Source organism: Pleurodeles waltl, chromosome 3_1 (genome assembly GCF_031143425.1).
Source record: "Pleurodeles waltl isolate 20211129_DDA chromosome 3_1, aPleWal1.hap1.20221129, whole genome shotgun sequence".
In the NCBI taxonomy this organism is placed as follows: Eukaryota; Metazoa; Chordata; class Amphibia; order Caudata; family Salamandridae; genus Pleurodeles; species Pleurodeles waltl.
Genome location: NC_090440.1, coordinates 34,370,420 through 34,389,111, shown reverse-complemented (window position 1 = coordinate 34,389,111; position 18,692 = coordinate 34,370,420). Strand labels below are relative to the sequence as shown.

General features: G+C 47.1%; 1 protein-coding gene across 1 annotated transcript in view; it reads left to right on the top strand.

The window, feature by feature from the left end:
* LOC138283277 (embryonic protein UVS.2-like) overlaps window positions 1–18,692 on the top strand; it is an 88,282-nt gene that overhangs the window by 35,404 nt on the left and 34,186 nt on the right. The window contains 2 exon segments of the mRNA XM_069221299.1: window positions 12,495–12,576; window positions 16,049–16,176. Of these exon segments, the coding sequence (XP_069077400.1) occupies window positions 12,495–12,576; window positions 16,049–16,176 (210 nt within the window).

Sequence of the window (18,692 nt, the reverse complement as noted above, 5' to 3'; positions counted from 1 at the left end):
TTGTATTACACAAAAAAAGATGCAGCTGTGGTTCCAACCACGTTGTTAAGGCATGCGTGGTTCCTGCATGCGTGGTTGTGATGCACCCTGGCCAGATCAGCTGGCAAGTAGGTCCTGGTCTTCTGTCAGCTCTCCAGCAAACTTTTCAGTAAAAGATTTTCTAAATCCCAAATTTTAGGTTTAGACACAAGCAGCTCCACCAGCACCACTTTCAAATGTCCAGGACCTTGGAGGCACAATTTGGGAGATTAGGACTCACTCTAGCAGAGGCCAGGTGCAGAGTTCAAGACCTAAGGAGCTTGTTACATCCCTGTAATTTACACATGAGGCCAGTCAACTAGCCCTTAGAGTCACTTTTGATGGTCCTGGGTTCCAGGTTATGGACCAGTTTTCCTCCAAGCTACAGGGCAGTACTTCAAGTAGCAGGAAAGTCCTCTCGTAGCAGCAGAGCAGTCATCTGGTAGCAGGGCAGTCCTACTGAAGCCATCCAAAGATGCTTCAGTGCTCAAATACTGTAAACCCCACAGGTGTAAAAATCAAAGTAGATTATGGACAGACTGGAATAGCTTTCTTTTACTAGCAAGGACTCGAGTCACCACATAGACTACACATTGTCACTGTCAGAGGATCCTTCCGCTAGTGCACAGAGCGGGAGAGAATCCTGTGGTTAAAACTCAGGGTCATATCTATGGGGATTTGGTGCTGGCCAGTGCCCTGCGTCAAAGTGAAAGGGTAAGAATGCGCTGTATGTTGCACCCAGCGCAATCCTGTCCTTTACCCCTATGCTGGCGCCGTTTCAGCAGCCTAGCGCCAAGTTGCAAGGGTGCCTGCTTTGCATGCAGGATTGTTTCTGTGCAGGAAGGTGTACCTTCCTGCACAAAACAATCCTGTGAGGTTGTTTCCCCTTTCTATGTGTGCTGCAGAATACACACATATAGAAATAGGAAAACATTTATTTCTCCTTGTTGCACCTCCCCGGGGGGAGCGTAAGCTTTTGGCGCATCCCCAGGTTTACACGGTATTGTAAATCTGAGGATGCTTCAAAATCCATGGGTGTTGCGTGGGAACACCCACCACAATGCCCATGGAGCGCCTCCCTGGCGCAGAGCAAGGCAACGCAGCAATTTGTGCTGCCTTGACTTACTTCATATCTACGAGACCATTCAAAGACTTGCAAATTGGCTTTGCGTGACCTCATAAATATGATTTAAATATTTGCCCTGCCGTTGTGTCAGAATAAGTAACGCAATGGCGGCGAAAGGAGCTTGTAAATTTGCCACTCGGTTTATAGTGGCTCTGTTGTCTTGCATGGGGTAGTATTGTAATATGCTTACTCCACAGGTGCCATTGAAGTGATTTATGGATCTCTCTTGTCCATCTTCCCCTCCTAGGTGCTGGTCGTACATCGGAAAGACTGGGGGAGGTCAGGAGGTATCTCTCTCAGGGCGATGTATGTCGAAAGGAACCATCCAGCATGAGCTGAACCATGCCCTAGGATTCTACCACGAGCAGAACCGCAGCGACCGTAACAACTATGTGACCATCATGACGGAGAATATCTTGCCTGGTCAGTGACACCCCCTGGGCTCCACTTACCACAGAGCAGGAAAACATATCACACCTCAGACTCACATGTCAGAACCCTTTTCCGAGGGCAATGGGGCAAGCAGGAGTTACTAGTCTCCACCGGTTGAGTTGAGGCCTTTTACTCCTGATATCCCAAGACCTGACCTACTATGGCTCCTAAGTAACTTGCCCATGCTCTTTGCCTTTCAGCACTTGACTGTCAGTGGTAGAGCAGTCCAGGACTCTGTCAATGGGAGGTAGGAGTGAGGCATAAACAGGCTCAAGATTCAACGTACACATAGTAATGGCAATAAGATGTTTGTCCAGCCAAATACTTGCCTATATGAAAAAAGGAGTATTTTAACGTGCTCGCACAAAGTGTAGAATCAACACACTAAGTAATTCTGAGTCTCTTAGGCACACTAGCATCATCTTGTGGTGTTTACCCAAGTCTCTTCTACATGTTCTAGTGAGGCTGGTTATTCCATATTTAAACCTGAATGTGCTGTTCAGATTCTGTCCACGCTAGTCCTCACGCGACAACGTATATCTTTGGCCTTAAGAGTCAACTTCAGCAGTGCAACCCGTTAAGTTCATGCAAGTCCCCAGCAGGTCTCATGGACTTGATCAGTCTTACCCAGCCTAATGGTAGCCGGCAAGTGCAAGAGGACTGTGGCGCGTGTTTGTGGACTCTGGTCTCCTGATGCTGAGGGTGACCTCTCGTGATCTCTCCCCGATTACACTTCACTCCGCCATCAGTCTTCGGTCGGCCTGTTTCGATGTCAGAAGTCTTACTCTGCTGCTCCTGCTGCACTTACTTAATAGTAGTCCCCGCCTCATACCTACATGTTACAGACTGGCACCTTACATTGGTGGCAGCTCTTACTTCACAATGACCCTTATCTGGCACGCGGGGCTCACAGACTTTATCCGTGCAGCAACGTAACTGGACTGAAGTGGGAGGGCAGATTTGCTAAGGGTCCGCATTGTCACAAGTGGTTTAAATTGCCATTACAAGCTAATGGGATAACCCAAACAAGGCCAAAGGACCTGGGTGCAATACAATACAGAAAACAATTCTTCCTATTGGCAAATATACATAACAATACTTAATATTATATTTACATCAACCAAAACTGATATGCAAGAAAGAGAGCGAAAGAAAAATCAATTGAACACTGTATCATGAGGATCAATTCAATACTTCTTATATTTTACAAAAAATGCATTGTTGCTCCTAAAGATGTATTAGAAAAAGGTGCTCGTAGGAGTGCTCAAGTGACGTGAGATAAAGAATAATCTGAAAGTTATAGATAACAATAAGAGCAGTGGCAAAGAACCATGCCACCATGCCACTGCGGTAAGCCTGTCAGGAAAGGTCTCACATATCTACAAACTACATCCATATAAGAAAAAGAGGCTGATCAATCAAAGCGCATCCGTCCTTAGGATGATAATAGTAAAATACAGGTTTTTAGAATTATGTTGTCAACGTTTCGACCCTCATAATAGGTGTAGCAATTAAAGACCTGACTAGCGGGTCTTCATCAGGACGTGAAAGAAGGACCAAGAGAAACCTTCAGTGGTGTGGAAAAGACACACACAATCTAAGTGCATGGATGGGCCAATGGGCTCCTTGTCTAGCCATACGTTTGGGTGGGCAATCTGATCACATAGTGGAATACCAGGGTACAACCTATTCTTGGTAAAATCAACAATAGAAGAGCCTAAGAACAAATCAGAATGGGCTACTAGCTTCAGTGTAAAGAGTCAGGTTCAGAGGAGCCCCAAATTGCTCTAAATGAGGGGTCAGTCACTGGAAGGTAAACAAGTCAGAAAATTATTTCCTTCACTCTGTAAAAAATCCACTGTCAGCCATGAGTGTGCAGGAAGTCTGATGAAAGATAAAGGAACTGTGTCAGCGTCCACATCTCAAAGCAACAAAGTTGTTTGGGTGGAATTTACTAAGCCCCACAAAGCCACCTTGTGTGTCTCTGCGTAGTTTAGCAAATCCAAAGTAATGCAAGGCAGCGGATATTTCTGTCTTGCATTACCTTGCAGGCAGGGAGGCATTGCATGGATGGAGTATGGGCGTTCACACACATCTACCCACGGTTTTTGACACAACCCAAGATTTACAAAGGTCTGTGAACCTGGGATTGCCCCAAAATGTTGCTGCTCCCTGACCCGGGCGTAATGAGGAGAAATATCTTTATTTCTCCTCCTAACTTTCCCGGGTGCCCCTCTCCTTCTCACAGGACCCCCCGTGGTTTGACCATGCAGGTAGAAGGCTGGTGTTCCAGGCTCAGGGCAAGTGGTCTTGACTCCCTGGGTGAACATCCTTCACCCAGAGGGAGACTCACAGGCCTTGGTTTCTAGTCCTGGTTCGAGCAGCTAGAGTTTTTGTGGATCTTCTTTCCTATTGAACAGTGTAATGGGACACAAGCTCCCACCTTCATAGTTCAAATTCAGACACAAATGTGATCCATTGTCTGAGCCTTTGAAATCTGTGATGTTGAAGTGCTCTCTCCTCCTCACTTCCTTTTGTCAAAGAGACATTCTTCTACAGCAGGAGTGGCTCCAAATCTGACTGACCCACAACATAGGCCTAGAGAGCAAGTGGGGAATCACACCTGGCTGTCGGCCTCCATCAAGTGTGCCTTTTAAAGATCCAAAGGCGTAAGCCTTCCTTTCTATCATGATTCCCTGTTTCACTGTGCTAATTCTAGTTAGGCCCTCCTAAGCAAGATAGTATTTTGTTTTGCCAACTCTAATTTTGGATATATTTGTAATTTCACAACTGTGTGCCTGAGCGTTGCTATAAAAAAGTGGATTATTGGTTGGGGGGTGGAAGCCCCACTCCGACAACAAGCTCAATCTTGGCCACAGTGAACAACACAAGTCACTAAATTAACCTGTGCTTAACTCTCGGGTAGCTTGGCACAAACTTAGTCAGGTTTAATTTTGAGGCAGTATGTAAAGTATTTCTGCAGCACACAAACAGTAAAAAAGTGAAATCACAACACAAAAATCCCGAAACCAATTTAGCAAAATAGATGACATTTTAATAAATAAAATAACACCAAACAAATTAAATCCAATCAGTATAACCGGAGTTATGAATTTAAGTTGTAGTGAAATCTAGAGCCTAAAAGATCATAGCCCCAACCATAGGTTTCTGGCATGGGACAACATCAAAAATTAAGGCCAACTGAAATAGAGGATGGGACAGATGCAAGGGGTGGATTGGGCCTTGTCTCGACTTACCTTCGGACTTGTAAAACTTTCTGAAGAAAAGTGCAGGAGAAGGTAGAGTTCAGTGGGGCAAGGCAGCAGGCTCTAAGTAGGAAAAACTGGACTTTCAGGCCGAGGAGGCTGTTATAGGTGATGGGGATCCTGTCGCCATTGAGCCAAGTGAAGATTTTTACTTTCGGACTTTGACAAATTTTCAGAAGTTGAAAACCTCCAGTTTGAAGAAGCTTAGAGGTCCAGGTAAAAGGGATTTGCTGCTCCAAAGAAGAGCATAGTGGGGGTTATCTTGAAGTCAGGATGACCAGCAATGGAAACGTCCTAAACAACACGTCCTCAGCAACACAGATGTTTCCCACGCAAGTGGAGCTACGCCTGCCTGAACAATGACTGCCTTTTTCTCTGCCTTAACTACACATGTGCCAAACTACACGTATGTATGGTAAAGGCAGAGTGCAGTCTAGTGGATCGGGAGAGGATGAGGTGAGGTAAAAGGGGCTGGGGCAGGGTTGGAGGGGTAGTTTTCAGGGGTGGAGTGGATTAAGGGCTTAGGGTGGATGGGGGAGTAGGTGTAGTTTTTTTGGCGGTGGGGAAGTTTCATTCTTAGGGCTTAGGGTGGGTGGGGGAGTTGGGTAGTTTATTTTTTAGGGGCAGGGGTGGGGGGCTGGGGTAGTTTGTTTGTTAGGGGCAGGAGTGGAGGGGGTCAGGGTAGTTTATATTTTAGGACTTAGGGTGGTTGAGGGCGTTGGGTAGTTTACTTATTAGGGATGGGGGAAGGTTTTAGGGCTCAGGGTGGGTGGGGGAGTTGGGTAGTTTATTTTTTAGGGGCAGGGGTGGGGGGCTGGAATAGTTTATTTGTTAGGGGCAGGAGTGGAGGGGGTCAGGGTAGTTTATATTTTAGGACTTAGGGTGGTTGAGGGCGTTGGGTAGTTTACTTATTAGGGATGGAGGAAGGTTTTAGGGCTCAGGGCGGGTAGGGGGTGTCTGGGTAGTTTATTTTTTAGGAGTGGGGGTAGTTTTGGGCCTCAGCGTGGGTGGAGGGGGTCGGGTTACTTTTTGTGGTTTAGAGGGTGAGTTGTATTACACAAAAAAAGATGCAGCTGTGGTTCCAACCACGTTGTTAAGGCATGCGTGGTTCCTGCATGCGTGGTTGTGATGCACCCTGGCCAGATCAGCTGGCAAGTAGGTCCTGGTCTTCTGTCAGCTCTCCAGCAAACTTTTCAGTAAAAGATTTTCTAAATCCCAAATTTTAGGTTTAGACACAAGCAGCTCCACCAGCACCACTTTCAAATGTCCAGGACCTTGGAGGCACAATTTGAGAGATTAGGACTCACTCTAGCAGAGGCCAGGTGCAGAGTTCAAGACCTGAGGAGCTTGTTACATCCCTGTAATTTGACATGAGGCCAGTCAACTAGCCCTTAGTGTCACTTTTGATGGTCCTGGGTTCCAGGTTATGGACCAGTTTTCCTCCAAGCTACAGGGCAGTACTTCAAGTAGCAGGAAAGTCCTCTCGTAGCAGCAGAGCAGTCATCTGGTAGCAGGGCAGTCCTACTGAAGCCATCCAAAGATCCAGGAGTGTAATAAAGAGATGTTCAGATGGTCCCCTAATTAAATCTGGTGCCAGCCTTTGAAGTCGGAGAATTTCCCTCACATCTGGTTCAGGAAAGTTCTTCCCTTCCCCTATCCAGGCTCCAAGACATCTGAGCTGACGAAAAACCAGTGTCAGGTTCCTTTGTGTGTGCTGGAGGCAAGCCCCTGTGAGGAGCAAGTGAGGCAGTAAAAATTTCTGCCCCAGTCATTCTGGCAGAAAGGCCTCTTTTGTCCACACCTAATCTCCTTTGTGTCACTGTCTTGGAGGAATACACAAAGCTCATCAGCAGAACCATTCCGTCATGTGACTCAGGACACTGAAAGAACATACACATAGGACAAAAAAATGCACATTTTCTTAACATGGCGTTTTTAGAATTTTGACTTAAAATCTGACTTTACCAGTAAAGATTTAAAATTACAATTTATTTTAGTCCACACATGACATCTTTACCATCTACCAATCTAAATTTAGCACTTATTAATTATAATAAGTTAACCAATGGAAGTAATAAGCCTTATAGTAGTGAAAGACACCTTTAGGAGTTCTTCACTATCAGGACATGTAAAATGTAAACCTGCATGCATTACATTTTAAATTCAAGAAAGGCTTAGGCCTGGTAAAAGGTTTGTTTTGCCAAGCTGAAATGGCAGTTTACAACTGCACTATAGTCTGTTATGGCAGGCCTGAGACATGTTATAAAGTACTACTTTAGTGGGTGGCACAAAGAGTGCTGCAGGAGCACTAGTAGCATTTAATTTAAAGGACCTGTGTACATGTAGCACCATACTCTAGGGACTTACAAGAAAATAAAATGTACCAATCAGGTATATGCCAATTCTACCATGTTTAGGGAGAGGGCACATGCACTTTAGCACTGGTTAAAAGTGGTAAAGTGCACAGAGTACTAAAGACAACAAAAAGAAATCCAACAAAGCAGCAGCGGGGAAGTCAAAAACGTTGATGGAATACCACACTAAGGCCGGATTTAAGAAACGTGGCGCTGCATCCAATGGAGCGCCACTTTTCTTGCCCCCCCACTCCAGCATTTGTGCCTCCTTTTAACGCCTCCTCTGTGCAGGCGTTAAAAATGGTGCAAAGAAATCTCTTAGATTTCTTTGCACCACTGTTTTCGGCCCCTCCTAACGGGGGTACGCCCCCTTGCATACATTATGCCTGACGCAGGCATAATGTGGCACAATGGATTACAAAGTAGCATAATGCATGCATTGTGCCACTTTGTAAATCTAGTGTGGCGATTTTAGCCTCCTTGGCCACATTAGTGTAAAAAAAATGGCGCTAATGTGGAGCAAGGAGGCGCTAGGCACTCTTAAATCTGGGCCCAAGCATGTTAGGTCTAACAATTGTCATCTGGAAATACATATTCTTGATACAGTAGCTGGAATTGGTTGTGGTGACAAGCCACTGATAAATGCAACATGCTTGATTAGTTCCCTGGGAAAAGTTATGTCTGATCTGTTTAGTACAAAACTTATCAAATTGTGCTGACAACGTAGCCCCCCTAAGGAAAACAGCAGGGAATTGACAGGGCACAACACCCAAGTGGTTTATAACATACCTAAAGGAATCCAAGCGCTCCTGCAGACGACTGGAATGCAAATGGAGGACAAGCAAATCAACTGAAGTCTGCACAGCTTACAAAAATGCAGTCACCACCACCACCCGAACATCAGAGCCACAACAAAAGCCGTCTTTCAAGCATGCCTGAAAAACAGTGCTCACAACAGCAAAGAGATCTTTGCCATCATCTAAGAGTTCATAAACCCTGGGACAGACAGCTCTTCCATCCCTCCCTCCCAAGACCTCTGCAACAACCTTGTCACCTTCTTTCACCATAAGATCCAGGACATCTACAAAGGCTTCAGGAACCAAATCCCGCCAGCACCGCTCACCACCATGGCCCTAGCACCTCACCAGATACTGAACTCCTGGACCCCCATCACCATAGAGGACACCCAAAGACTGATGAACTCCATCCACTCAGGTGAACCCTTGGATCCATGCCCTCATCACATCATCAACCTGGCCAGCGCCACCATAGCAGCGGAGCTTTGCCAAACCATCCACCGATTCTTCAAGACTGCCACATTCCCCTCAGACTGGAAGCATGCTGAAATCAGCCTGCTACTCAAGAAACCCACCGCTGACTCTAGGGAGCTGAAGAACTACAGACCCATTTCTCTGCTCCCTTTCCCAGCCAAGGTAACGGAGAAATCCGTAAACCAGCAGCTCACCGAATTCCTCGAGACACACCATATCCTAGACCCATCCCAGTCTGGATCAGAAGCAACCACAGCACTGAAACCGCACTCTTAGCAGCCTCCAACGACATACGCATCATACTGGACCACGGAGGCATGGGCGCACTCATCCTCCTCGACCTCTCCGCCACATTTGACACCGTCTCCGACTCCACCCTCTGCAACAGACTGCACGACTCCGGCATCCAAGACAAAGCCCTGGATTGGATCAGGTCCTTCCTCACTGGAACAACACAGAGGGTCAGACTACCGCCGTTCATGGTAGAGTCTTAAGACACTTGGGGCCAGATTTGTAGAAAAGTGGCACAGCGCAGTGCTGTGCCAAAATTTGCAGCGCCGAACTGCGTCACTTTAGAAACGCAGGTATGCTCCGTATTTAAGTGAATACGGTGCACTCCTGTGTTGTCCCCTGCGCTGGAGCTAAATTCAGCTGCCAGCGCCATCGCAGGCATCCTTGAACCATCGTGCAATGATTTCTGCTTTGAGGGGTGTGATTGTTTATACATAGGAAGGTGTCCCTTCCTGCACATAAACAATCACTAATGGCGCTTTGGTACTTCTGTGTGTGCTGCACAATGCAGCACACACAGAACTGCCAAAGCGTCATTTTCAAATGATTGTTTAAGTGCAGAAAGGGACACCTTCCCGCAAATAAACAATTATTTTTGGCATTTTGCTCTTTCTGTGCGTGCTACAGAATGCGCCCTGCTAACGCCACCCCTGGGGACGGCGTTAGATTTTGGCGCTGCCTCAGGTTTACGAAATTACATAAATCTGAGGCAGCGTCAAAATGCAATGGGTGTTGCTGTGGCACGCCCACAGCAACACCCATTGCACGCCCCTTCCACGCACAGTGCTGCGTGGGAAGGGCCCGTATTTCCAAGGTGATGTTAAGCCACAAAAAGTGGCTTAACGCCACCTTGTAAATACGGCGCAGTGCTTAGCGCCGCAGGAGGGTCACGAAAAGTGAAGCTCCTGTGGCTCTAGGAGCCTATAAATACGTCCCTTGCTGCAGAGTGCCCCAAGGATCTTCACTTAGCCCGACCCTTCTCAACATTTACATGGCCTTTCTTGCCAGGATCACCAAACAACATAAGCTAAACATAGTCTCCTACACCGACGACACCCACTGACCCTCTCCCTGTCCGAGTACTCTGCTCAAGCCAAGAGGAATTTCCACAACAGGATGAGAGCAGTTGCCACCTGGATGGAGGCCAGCTGCCTCTAGCTCAACACGGACAATACAGAGATCCTCGTGATCGGCTCCACTCCTTCTGCCTGGAATGACTTTTGGTGGCCCACTCCACTGATTATGCGCGCAACCTAGGCATCATCCTGAACTCCTCTCTATCGATGACCCGTCAAGTCAACGCCATCTCTTTGTCATGCTTCCACACCCTCCGACTCCTGCAGAATATTTTCAAATGGATTCCCACTGAAACACGTAAGACAGTCACCTATGCACTCATTACTAGCAAACTGGACTATGGCAACACACTTTGTGCTGGCATCACCAAGAAACTTCAATCAAGACTTCAAGGAGTCCAGAATGCAGCAGCCAGCTCATCCTGGACATTCCCCGACACAGCTGCATCTCCTACCACCTCAGAGACCTACATTGGCTCCCAATCAACAAGCGCAACACATACAAACTCCTGATCCACACCTAAAAGGCACTGCACAACATAGAACCGGCATACCTCAACCACCTCCTCACTTTCTATATACCCAACAGACCTCCCAGCTCGCCTTTGCAGCCATCCCCAAGATCCAGAAAAGTACAGCAGGAGGAACATCCTTCTCCTACCTAGCAGCCTGGACATGGAATGCACTACCTCTCAAGCTCAGGCAGACCGCATCACTGAAGCAGATCAGGAAGGATCCCAAGACCTGACTCTTTGACTGAGCAGCACATCCACATACAGCGCCTTGATGTAAGAAAGTACCCTCTGGTATGGTTACCCCCACTTTTCTGGCTGTTGTTAGTGTGTTTGACTGTGTTCACTGGGATCCTGCAAACCAGGGCCCCTGTGACTGTGCTCTCTTCCTTTAAATTTGGTTGCTTGGACCACACACACCCCACATTTGGCATACTGGAGCCCCCATGTAAGTCCCTAGTATATAGTACCCAGGTACCCAGGGCATTGAGGCACCAGGGGTTCTTCATGGGCTGCAGCATGCATTATGCCACCCTTTGGGAGTCCATGCAAAGTGTATCTGCAGGCCTGCCATTGCAGCCTGCATGAAAGGGTGTATTTACCCTTTTCACTACAGGTCACTGCACCAGGTCACTGTAAGTCACCACTAGGCCCTCCTAGCCCAGAGGGCAGGGTGCAAGTAGATGTGCGTGACGGCACCCGTGCCTGAGCAGAGGTGCTCCCATGAGCTTCAGCTCCATTTTCATGGACTTTGTGAGTGTGGGGACACCATTTTAAGTGTGTACTGGACATAGGTCACTACCTATGTCCAGCTACATAAAGGTAACTCCCAACTTAGGCATGCTTGGTATCAAACATGTCAGAATCATACCCCAATACTGTTGCCAGTATTGGAAGTATGATTCCATGAACTCTGGGGGCTCCTTAGAGGATCCCCAGCATTGATCCTACCAGCTTTCTGGAATGCAGAATGCAGCACACATAGAAAGAAGAAAAAACTATTAATGATTGTTTATGTGCAGAATGTGCCCCCTCCTGCACATAAACAATCATTAAATAATGACAAATGCAGAATGCAGCACACATTGAACTAGCAAATCTCCATTATTGATTTTTCATTGATCATTCTATATAATGCAGGCACCCTTGCACTAATATCATGTGGCACAGTTGTTTGAATCACAAATCCTGTGGTTTTGTGAGTCGTAGACTTTGCAACCACGAAAAGGTTTCCTTCATCACGACTCCAACTCAGGAGTAACAGGGCACTGCGCACATCAAGTTAAATTTAGAACTTTGAATTACACAATTAAAATAAATTCCACATATTTAGGCACAGAGAGATTACGTGGTTTCCCCACATTCACAAGATATTCAGGGGCATATTTATTTACTTAAATGTTGGCACAGGGCAGTGCAGCAAGTGACGTAGCTGCGCTGCCCTGGCCCACAGGGAAAGTGCAGAAGTGCTCAGGATTTATGAAATTTATAAGGCGCCCTCATGACTGCCTAGCGCCAATGCAGGCACTCTTGCACCATGGCACAAGGGTGCCTGCGTTGCATGCAGTATTGTTTTTGTGCAGGAAAGGACACCTTCCTGCATAAGAAGAATCCATGGAGGCATTTTCCTCTTTCAATGTGTGCTGAAGATTGCAGCATACACGGAAAGAGGACAACAAGATATTTCTTTTTGTTACGCCAGCCCAGGGGACACATACGGTTTTGATGCATCCCCAGGTTTACATAGCCTTGTAAATCTGGGAATGCATTAAATCCCATGGGTGTTACATGGGAAAACCCACCACGATACCCATGAAACGCTTCCCTGACACAGAGTAAAGCAACGCAGTGAATTGCGCTGCCTTGCCTTACTCCATATTTATGAGGCGATGAAAATCCACGTGAAGTAACTTTGCGTGGCCTCATAGAGATAATTCTGCAGTCAAATTGATGGTCCAACAGCACACACGGCTTGCAAATGTGCCCCTAAGTTAGTGCTTGTTCCCAGCTTGCACACTAGACATCTCCTTAGTTAAATGGAACAAAGCAGTCGTGACACACAATGAGCTGTGCTGTTCTCAGATTGAAAATGTGCCTTTTAGCTCTCAATCCTTTCTAACTGGTTTAAACATCTGTTCATCTTTGCAGAAAACATGGGCAGCTTTAACAAAGAGAACACCAACAACCTTGGCCTGGAGTATGACTTCGCCTCCGTGATGCATTATGGGAAGTAAATCTGGGATGCTCAGTCAGGAAGAAGTGCTCTGTTTAAAACTCCCCTCAAGGGCTTCATAAAAACATAGTACGAATAATTCTGATGGATTTTTTTTTAATGGGCTCTCAGGTTGGTTGAGATGGTAAGTATTGTTTACAATCTATTTCTCCAATGATGATGAATGCTGTTATGATAGCGGCTGGATGGGTATCAGGGTGGTAGACTTACAAAAGGGCAGAACATGGAGGGGCATATTTATACTTTTTGACGCAAAACTGCGCTAATGCAGTTTTGCGCCAAAAAAATTAGCGCCGGCTAACGCCATTCTGAAGCACCATGCGGGCGCCGTATTTATTGAATGGCGTTAGCCGGCATTAGCCGGCGTTAGCCGACCGGCGCTGCCTGGTGTGCGTGAAAAAAAACGACGTACACCAGGTAGCGCCGGCGTAGGGAAAAATGGCGGTTGGGCGTCCAAAAATGGGGCAAGTCAGGCTGAGGCAAAAAAATCGTCTTAACCCGATTTGCGCCATTTTTTTGGGGCGCCCAGACGCCATTAACATGACTCCTGTCTTAGCAAAGACAGGAGTCATGCCCCCTTGCCCAATGGTCATTGGGCATAGTGGCATGTAGGGGGGCACAAATCAGGCCCCCCTATGCCACAAATTATTTTTAAAAAAAATACTTACCACAACTTACCTTTTCTTCCCTGGGATGGGTCCCTCCATCCTTGGGTGTCCTCCTGGGGTGGGCAAGGGTGGCAGGGGGTGTCCCTGGGGGCAGGGGAGGGCACCTCTGGGCTCATTCTGAGCCCACAGGTCCCTTAACGCCTGCCCTGACCCAGGCGTTAAAAAGAGGCGCAAATGCGGGGTTTTTTGCCCTGCCCACTCCCGGGCGTCATTTTTGCCCGGGAGTATAAATACCACGCACATGCCTGGGAGTCATTTTTTAAGACGGGAACGCCTACCTTGCATCTCATTAACGCAAGTAAGGTGTTCACGCCAAAAAATGATGCTAACTCCATGAACTTTGGCGCTAGACGCGTCTAACGCCAAAGTATAAATATGGAGTTAGTTTTGCGTCGAATTTGCGTCGAAAAAAACGACGCAAATTCGGCGCAAACTGAGTATAAATATGGCCCGGAATATCGTGGAAGCTCCATATGTGGTCAAGTGCACCAGAACAGTGGCTGTGTGGGTGACCAAGGTTGATCAGGATGGAAGAGGACCAACAGAATGATGGCTGGGTTTGTGATGATGGGTGCGGTACTGTGGAAATGTCACAGGTGATGAAGGTGATAGACGACAGCTAAAATATGGCTGTGTTGGTGAACAGTTTCCCATAGAGTGAAATGTCCACAGGTGATAGACGGCAGCTGAATCATGGCTGTGTTGGTGAACAGTTTCCCATAGAGTGAAATCTCCACAGGTGATAGACAGCAGCTGAATCATGGCTGTGCTGGTGAACAGTTTCCCATAGAGTCAAATCTCCATAGGTGATAGACGGCAGCTGAATCATGGCTGTGCTGGTGAACAGTTTCCTATGGAGTGAAATGCCTCCGGTGATAGAGGGCAGCTGAATCATGGCTGTGCTGGTGAACAGTTTCCTGAGGAGTGAAATGCCTCCGGTGATAGAGGGCAGCTGAATCCTGGCTGTTTTGGTGAACAGTTTCCTGTAGAGTGAAATGTCCATAGGTGATGGAAGGCAGCTAAATCATGGCTGTGTTAGTGAGCTGTTTCCCATAGGGTGAAATGCCCATCAGTGATAGACAGCAGCTGAATCATGGCTGTGTTGGTGAACAGTTTCCCATAGAGTCAAATCTCCATAGGTGATAAACGGCAGATGAATCCTGGCTGTTTTGGTGAACAGTTTCCTGTAGAGTGAAATGTCCATAGGTCATAGAGGGCAGCTGAATCATGGCTGTGTTGGTGAACAGTTTCCTATAGAGTGAAATGTCCGTAGGTGATAGATGGCAGCTGAATCATGGCTTTGTTGGTGAACAGTTTACGGTAAAGTGAAATGCCACAGTGATAGAGGGCAGTTGAATCATGGCTGTGTTGGTGAGCAGTTTCCCACAGAATGAAATGCCCGTAGGTGATCAACAGCAGCTGAACCATGGCTGTGTTGGTGAACTGTTTCCCATAGGGTGAAATGTCCATAGGTGATAGAGGGCTGCTGAATCATGGCTGTGTTAGTGAACAGTTTCCCATAGAGTGAAATGTCCATAAATCATGGTTGTGATGGCGAACAGTTTCCCGTAGAGTGAAATGTCCGTAGGTGATCGACGGCAGCTGAACCATGGCTGTGTTGGTGAACTGTTTCCCACAGGGTGAAATGTCCGTAGGTGATAGAGGGCTGCTGAATCATGGCTGTGTTGGTGAACAATTTCCCATAGAGTGAAATGTCCATAAATCATGGTTGTGATGGCAAACAGTTTCCTGTTTCCCATAGGGTGAAATGTCCGTAAGTGATAGAGGGCTGCTGAATCATGGCTGTGTTGGTGAACAGTTTCCCATAGAGTGAAATGTCCATAGGTGATAGATGGCAGCTGAATCTCGGCTGTTTTGGTGAACATTTTCCCATAGAGTGAAATGTCCATAGGTGATAGATGGCAGATGAATCATGTTTTGGTGGGTTAGGATAGATCTTCTGTACGTAATGAGGGACAACGGGTTGATGGCTGGGTCGGTGTCCATAGCCTTAGCAGCATGGAAGTACCATAGCCGATGAAGATAAAAAAGCGTAGTTGAAGTATGGCTGTGTCGGTGAACATGGTCAGTTATGATGGGTCCTCTGTATGTGAGGACGGGTAACGGAATAATTGCCACAGCGTGGACTCGCGATAGGTGAAGAAGGTGAGAAAAGGCAGTCGGATCATGGCTGTGTCAGTGAACATGCTTGCATCGAATAGAAACGTCATTGAGGAGGAAGGCAGTAGAATGCTTACTAAGTTGGTGACCGTGGTCTGCCTAGAGTGGAAGTGCCATTGCTGCTGAATGGCACTAGGATGATGTCTCAGTGCTGATGCCAACCTCTATCAGAATAATTGTTGTAGGACTCAACAGAGAGTATCTGTCTGCTCAATGCTTTTTAGAAACTGAGATGCTGAGTATGGGGGCGCTAATGTGGGTGTCTGCCAGTGTCTGGAGTAGCAGCTCCCCCTTGCCCCTCCTCAGCACCTTGAGAACCTCGCGGGTGAGTAGCGCGCTCTACAAATGTTCTGATTGATTGATTGCTGCCTCCATGGCTAAGAGGCTCATGAGAAAGATAACAATGGAGTTTTGTCCTTTTCTGGGTAGAATCTGATGGGGGCTAATTCAGGAAGTACACTGAGACTGATTCTAGACAATCATAGACACTCACCGTTTTAAGCAAGCACCACATATTTGATGCTTACCTGGGCCATCTGCAGAATTGGGTGAGAACTTAAATAACAAATTATGGTGCTGCATACATGGTGGGCTTCACATGTGATCCCTCCCTCTCCCAGGTATGCTTTCAGTAAAACATTTGGACTGCCAAGCATTGTACCCAAGCCAAACCCTGACACACCCATTGGACAGAGAAATGGGCTCAGCAGCCTGGATGTTTCCAAAATCAACACCCTGTACCAGAGCGGTAAGGATTGCATGTCTGTAGGTTTATTGGGATATTCTACAGTATGTCCCACCATCTCTTCCATCAGGATGGTAATATTATGCTTTTAATGGATCCATCTCAATCTCCACTGATGTCATGTAACACAATTGACCCTAAGACTAGTGCTACAAGGGTGCTCTCTGCCTTCTTCATACTGATTTGATGCTAGCATCCACGGATAGGATTCCAGCATACAAATCCCATGGTGCACCCGTGCATTCCCCTCCCCATCAGCGATCCCTTCTTTTCCCATCGGAGATCTCATCTCTACATTGATGGGATCCCAAACTTTGTCGCACAATGTGATTTGAGCATCTATTTCTTGATTTAGTGCCAAAACTAATTCAGTAATAGATTTCAAGCATTAGTCCCCTGATGGTATTACACCATTCAGGCCACGGCCCCTGCACTCATCTCCTCATCAGAGATCCCCTCACTCCTTCCCTAAAGGGATCTAGAAATCTTCCCTTGATAGAAATTCAGCATTCATCCCAATTTGGGATTCAAGCATCTATCCCTTGATGTAATTTCATCATTGACTTAGTAATAGTTTTGAAACATTAAATCCTGGGTTGTGATCCCAGCACTGATCCTTGGATTTGATTCCCTGATGGCATTTTAGTCTAATCTCCTTCTCATAGATGAAGGCTCTTTTTTTCTTGAATGCGTATAATATTGGAGTTTTGCTCTGGAATGAAACTGGACAATGGAAAGGGGAGTTACCACTCCCCTGCCCATCACCACCCTAGGTGTGGTGCCTAGAGCTCCTCCAGGTGGCCACTTGATTCTGCGATCTTGAATCCAAGATAGGCAGCAGACCCGAGAGTGGCCAGGTCAGGAAGGTGATGTCACAGCCCCCTCCTGATAGGTGGTCACCCTGCTAGGTGACCAATCCCCCTTTTAGGGCTATATAGGGACTCCCTCTTGTGTGGATCCTCAGATTCGTCATGCAAGATTCCAGCAGGACTCCTTTGCAATGTTTACTTTGACTTCTGGCCACTGATGACTTCGCTCTGCAACATTGTTTCTCCGGCTCCTTCCAGCAACTACAGTATTTCACCGGCTGTGCATCCTCTGAGGGCAGCAAGTCTTCAGTCTGCACCAAGAAGCAAGAAGGAATCTCCCCTGGAGTGAAGGAGTCACTCCCCTGCATCCGCAGGCACCCACTACAACAACAACTGGCTCTGTGGGACCTCTCTCCTACAACTCTGCGTGGATCCAGCAACACAGGTGGTGGTCTTGAGTGGTCCCCTTGGTCCCCTCTACCAGCTGTCCAACTTTGGATGTAGTGAGTCTTTGCCTGTCCTTGCAGGATGGTGCTCCTGCGCACTGCATCTCTTACAGCTACCAAGGCTTGTCGGCTCGCCTTCCAAGGGATCTTCAGGATCCGTGTGGCTCCGGCCTCTAGCACTCTTCCCTGCAATGTGTAGTCTCCTACATGCTGCTCCAGCCACGTGGGACTCCTTTCCAGGTGTGCTGAGTGGGCCTCACTGCAACTGTTGTGTCTGCTGCCAGTGAGTTGCCTTTTGGGGCTGCATCCTCTTCTTCTTGCTCTCCTCACTGCTGAGGGTCACCTGGGACTCCCCTCCTTGGGTTGAGTCCTTTTGGACCTTCCTAGCAGCTCCGCAACTTCTCTTCTGCGACTCTTGCCTTTTCCAAGGCTTGTTGGTGGTTTTTCCACACCACTGACAGACTGCAACTCTTGTTCTGACATGGTACATTGACTGCATCACTTCTGGAAGTCTTCCTCTGCTCCTGTGCTGCATAGCCGACTCCTGGTCTTCACTGCTGACCTGCTCCTGCATCTCCAGAAGGATGGGTAATGGCTCCTGCCCAACCGGATACTCTAACTGGAACTGAACTTAGTCCCCTTCATTTGCAGGTCGGTCCTCTTCTGTCTGGAACCATCTTCTGTTTGTTCCAGTCTTCCTTGGGCCTTGCACAGTCCTTTCACAAAGTTTCTCTGCCTGTTTGGGAAAAAACAGGCACTTACCTCTTCTCTCTGGTCGCTGGGGGGTACTCTGGTACTTACCTTTTGGGGTTCCTAGTTCCTCCAGCTCCCCTCTACAGATTTCACTTACCTAGGTGGGAGTCTGACCTTCGCATTCCATTTTTTTAGTATATGGTTTAGTCTCCCCCTAGGGTCTTTATTGTTTACTGCTATTTCACTGTTTTCCATTGCTTTCTATGCTCATTCCTGATTACTAAGGTGTTTATAGTAGTGTGTGTACTCACCTGCTAATAGACTATTGCCTATATAGTATTTTAGTATTTGTGTCACTAAAATAAAGTACTTACATTTTTTTTATACTGTGTGGTTCTTTCATGTGTGTAAGTGCTGTGTGACTATAAGTGGTATTGTATGGGCTTTGCATGTCTCCAAGGAAAGCCTTGGCTGGTCATCCACAGCTACCTCTAGAGAGCCTTGCTTCCTAGACACTGACTACACCTCACTAATAGGGGACACCTAAGCCTGGTATAGGGTGATAACACCA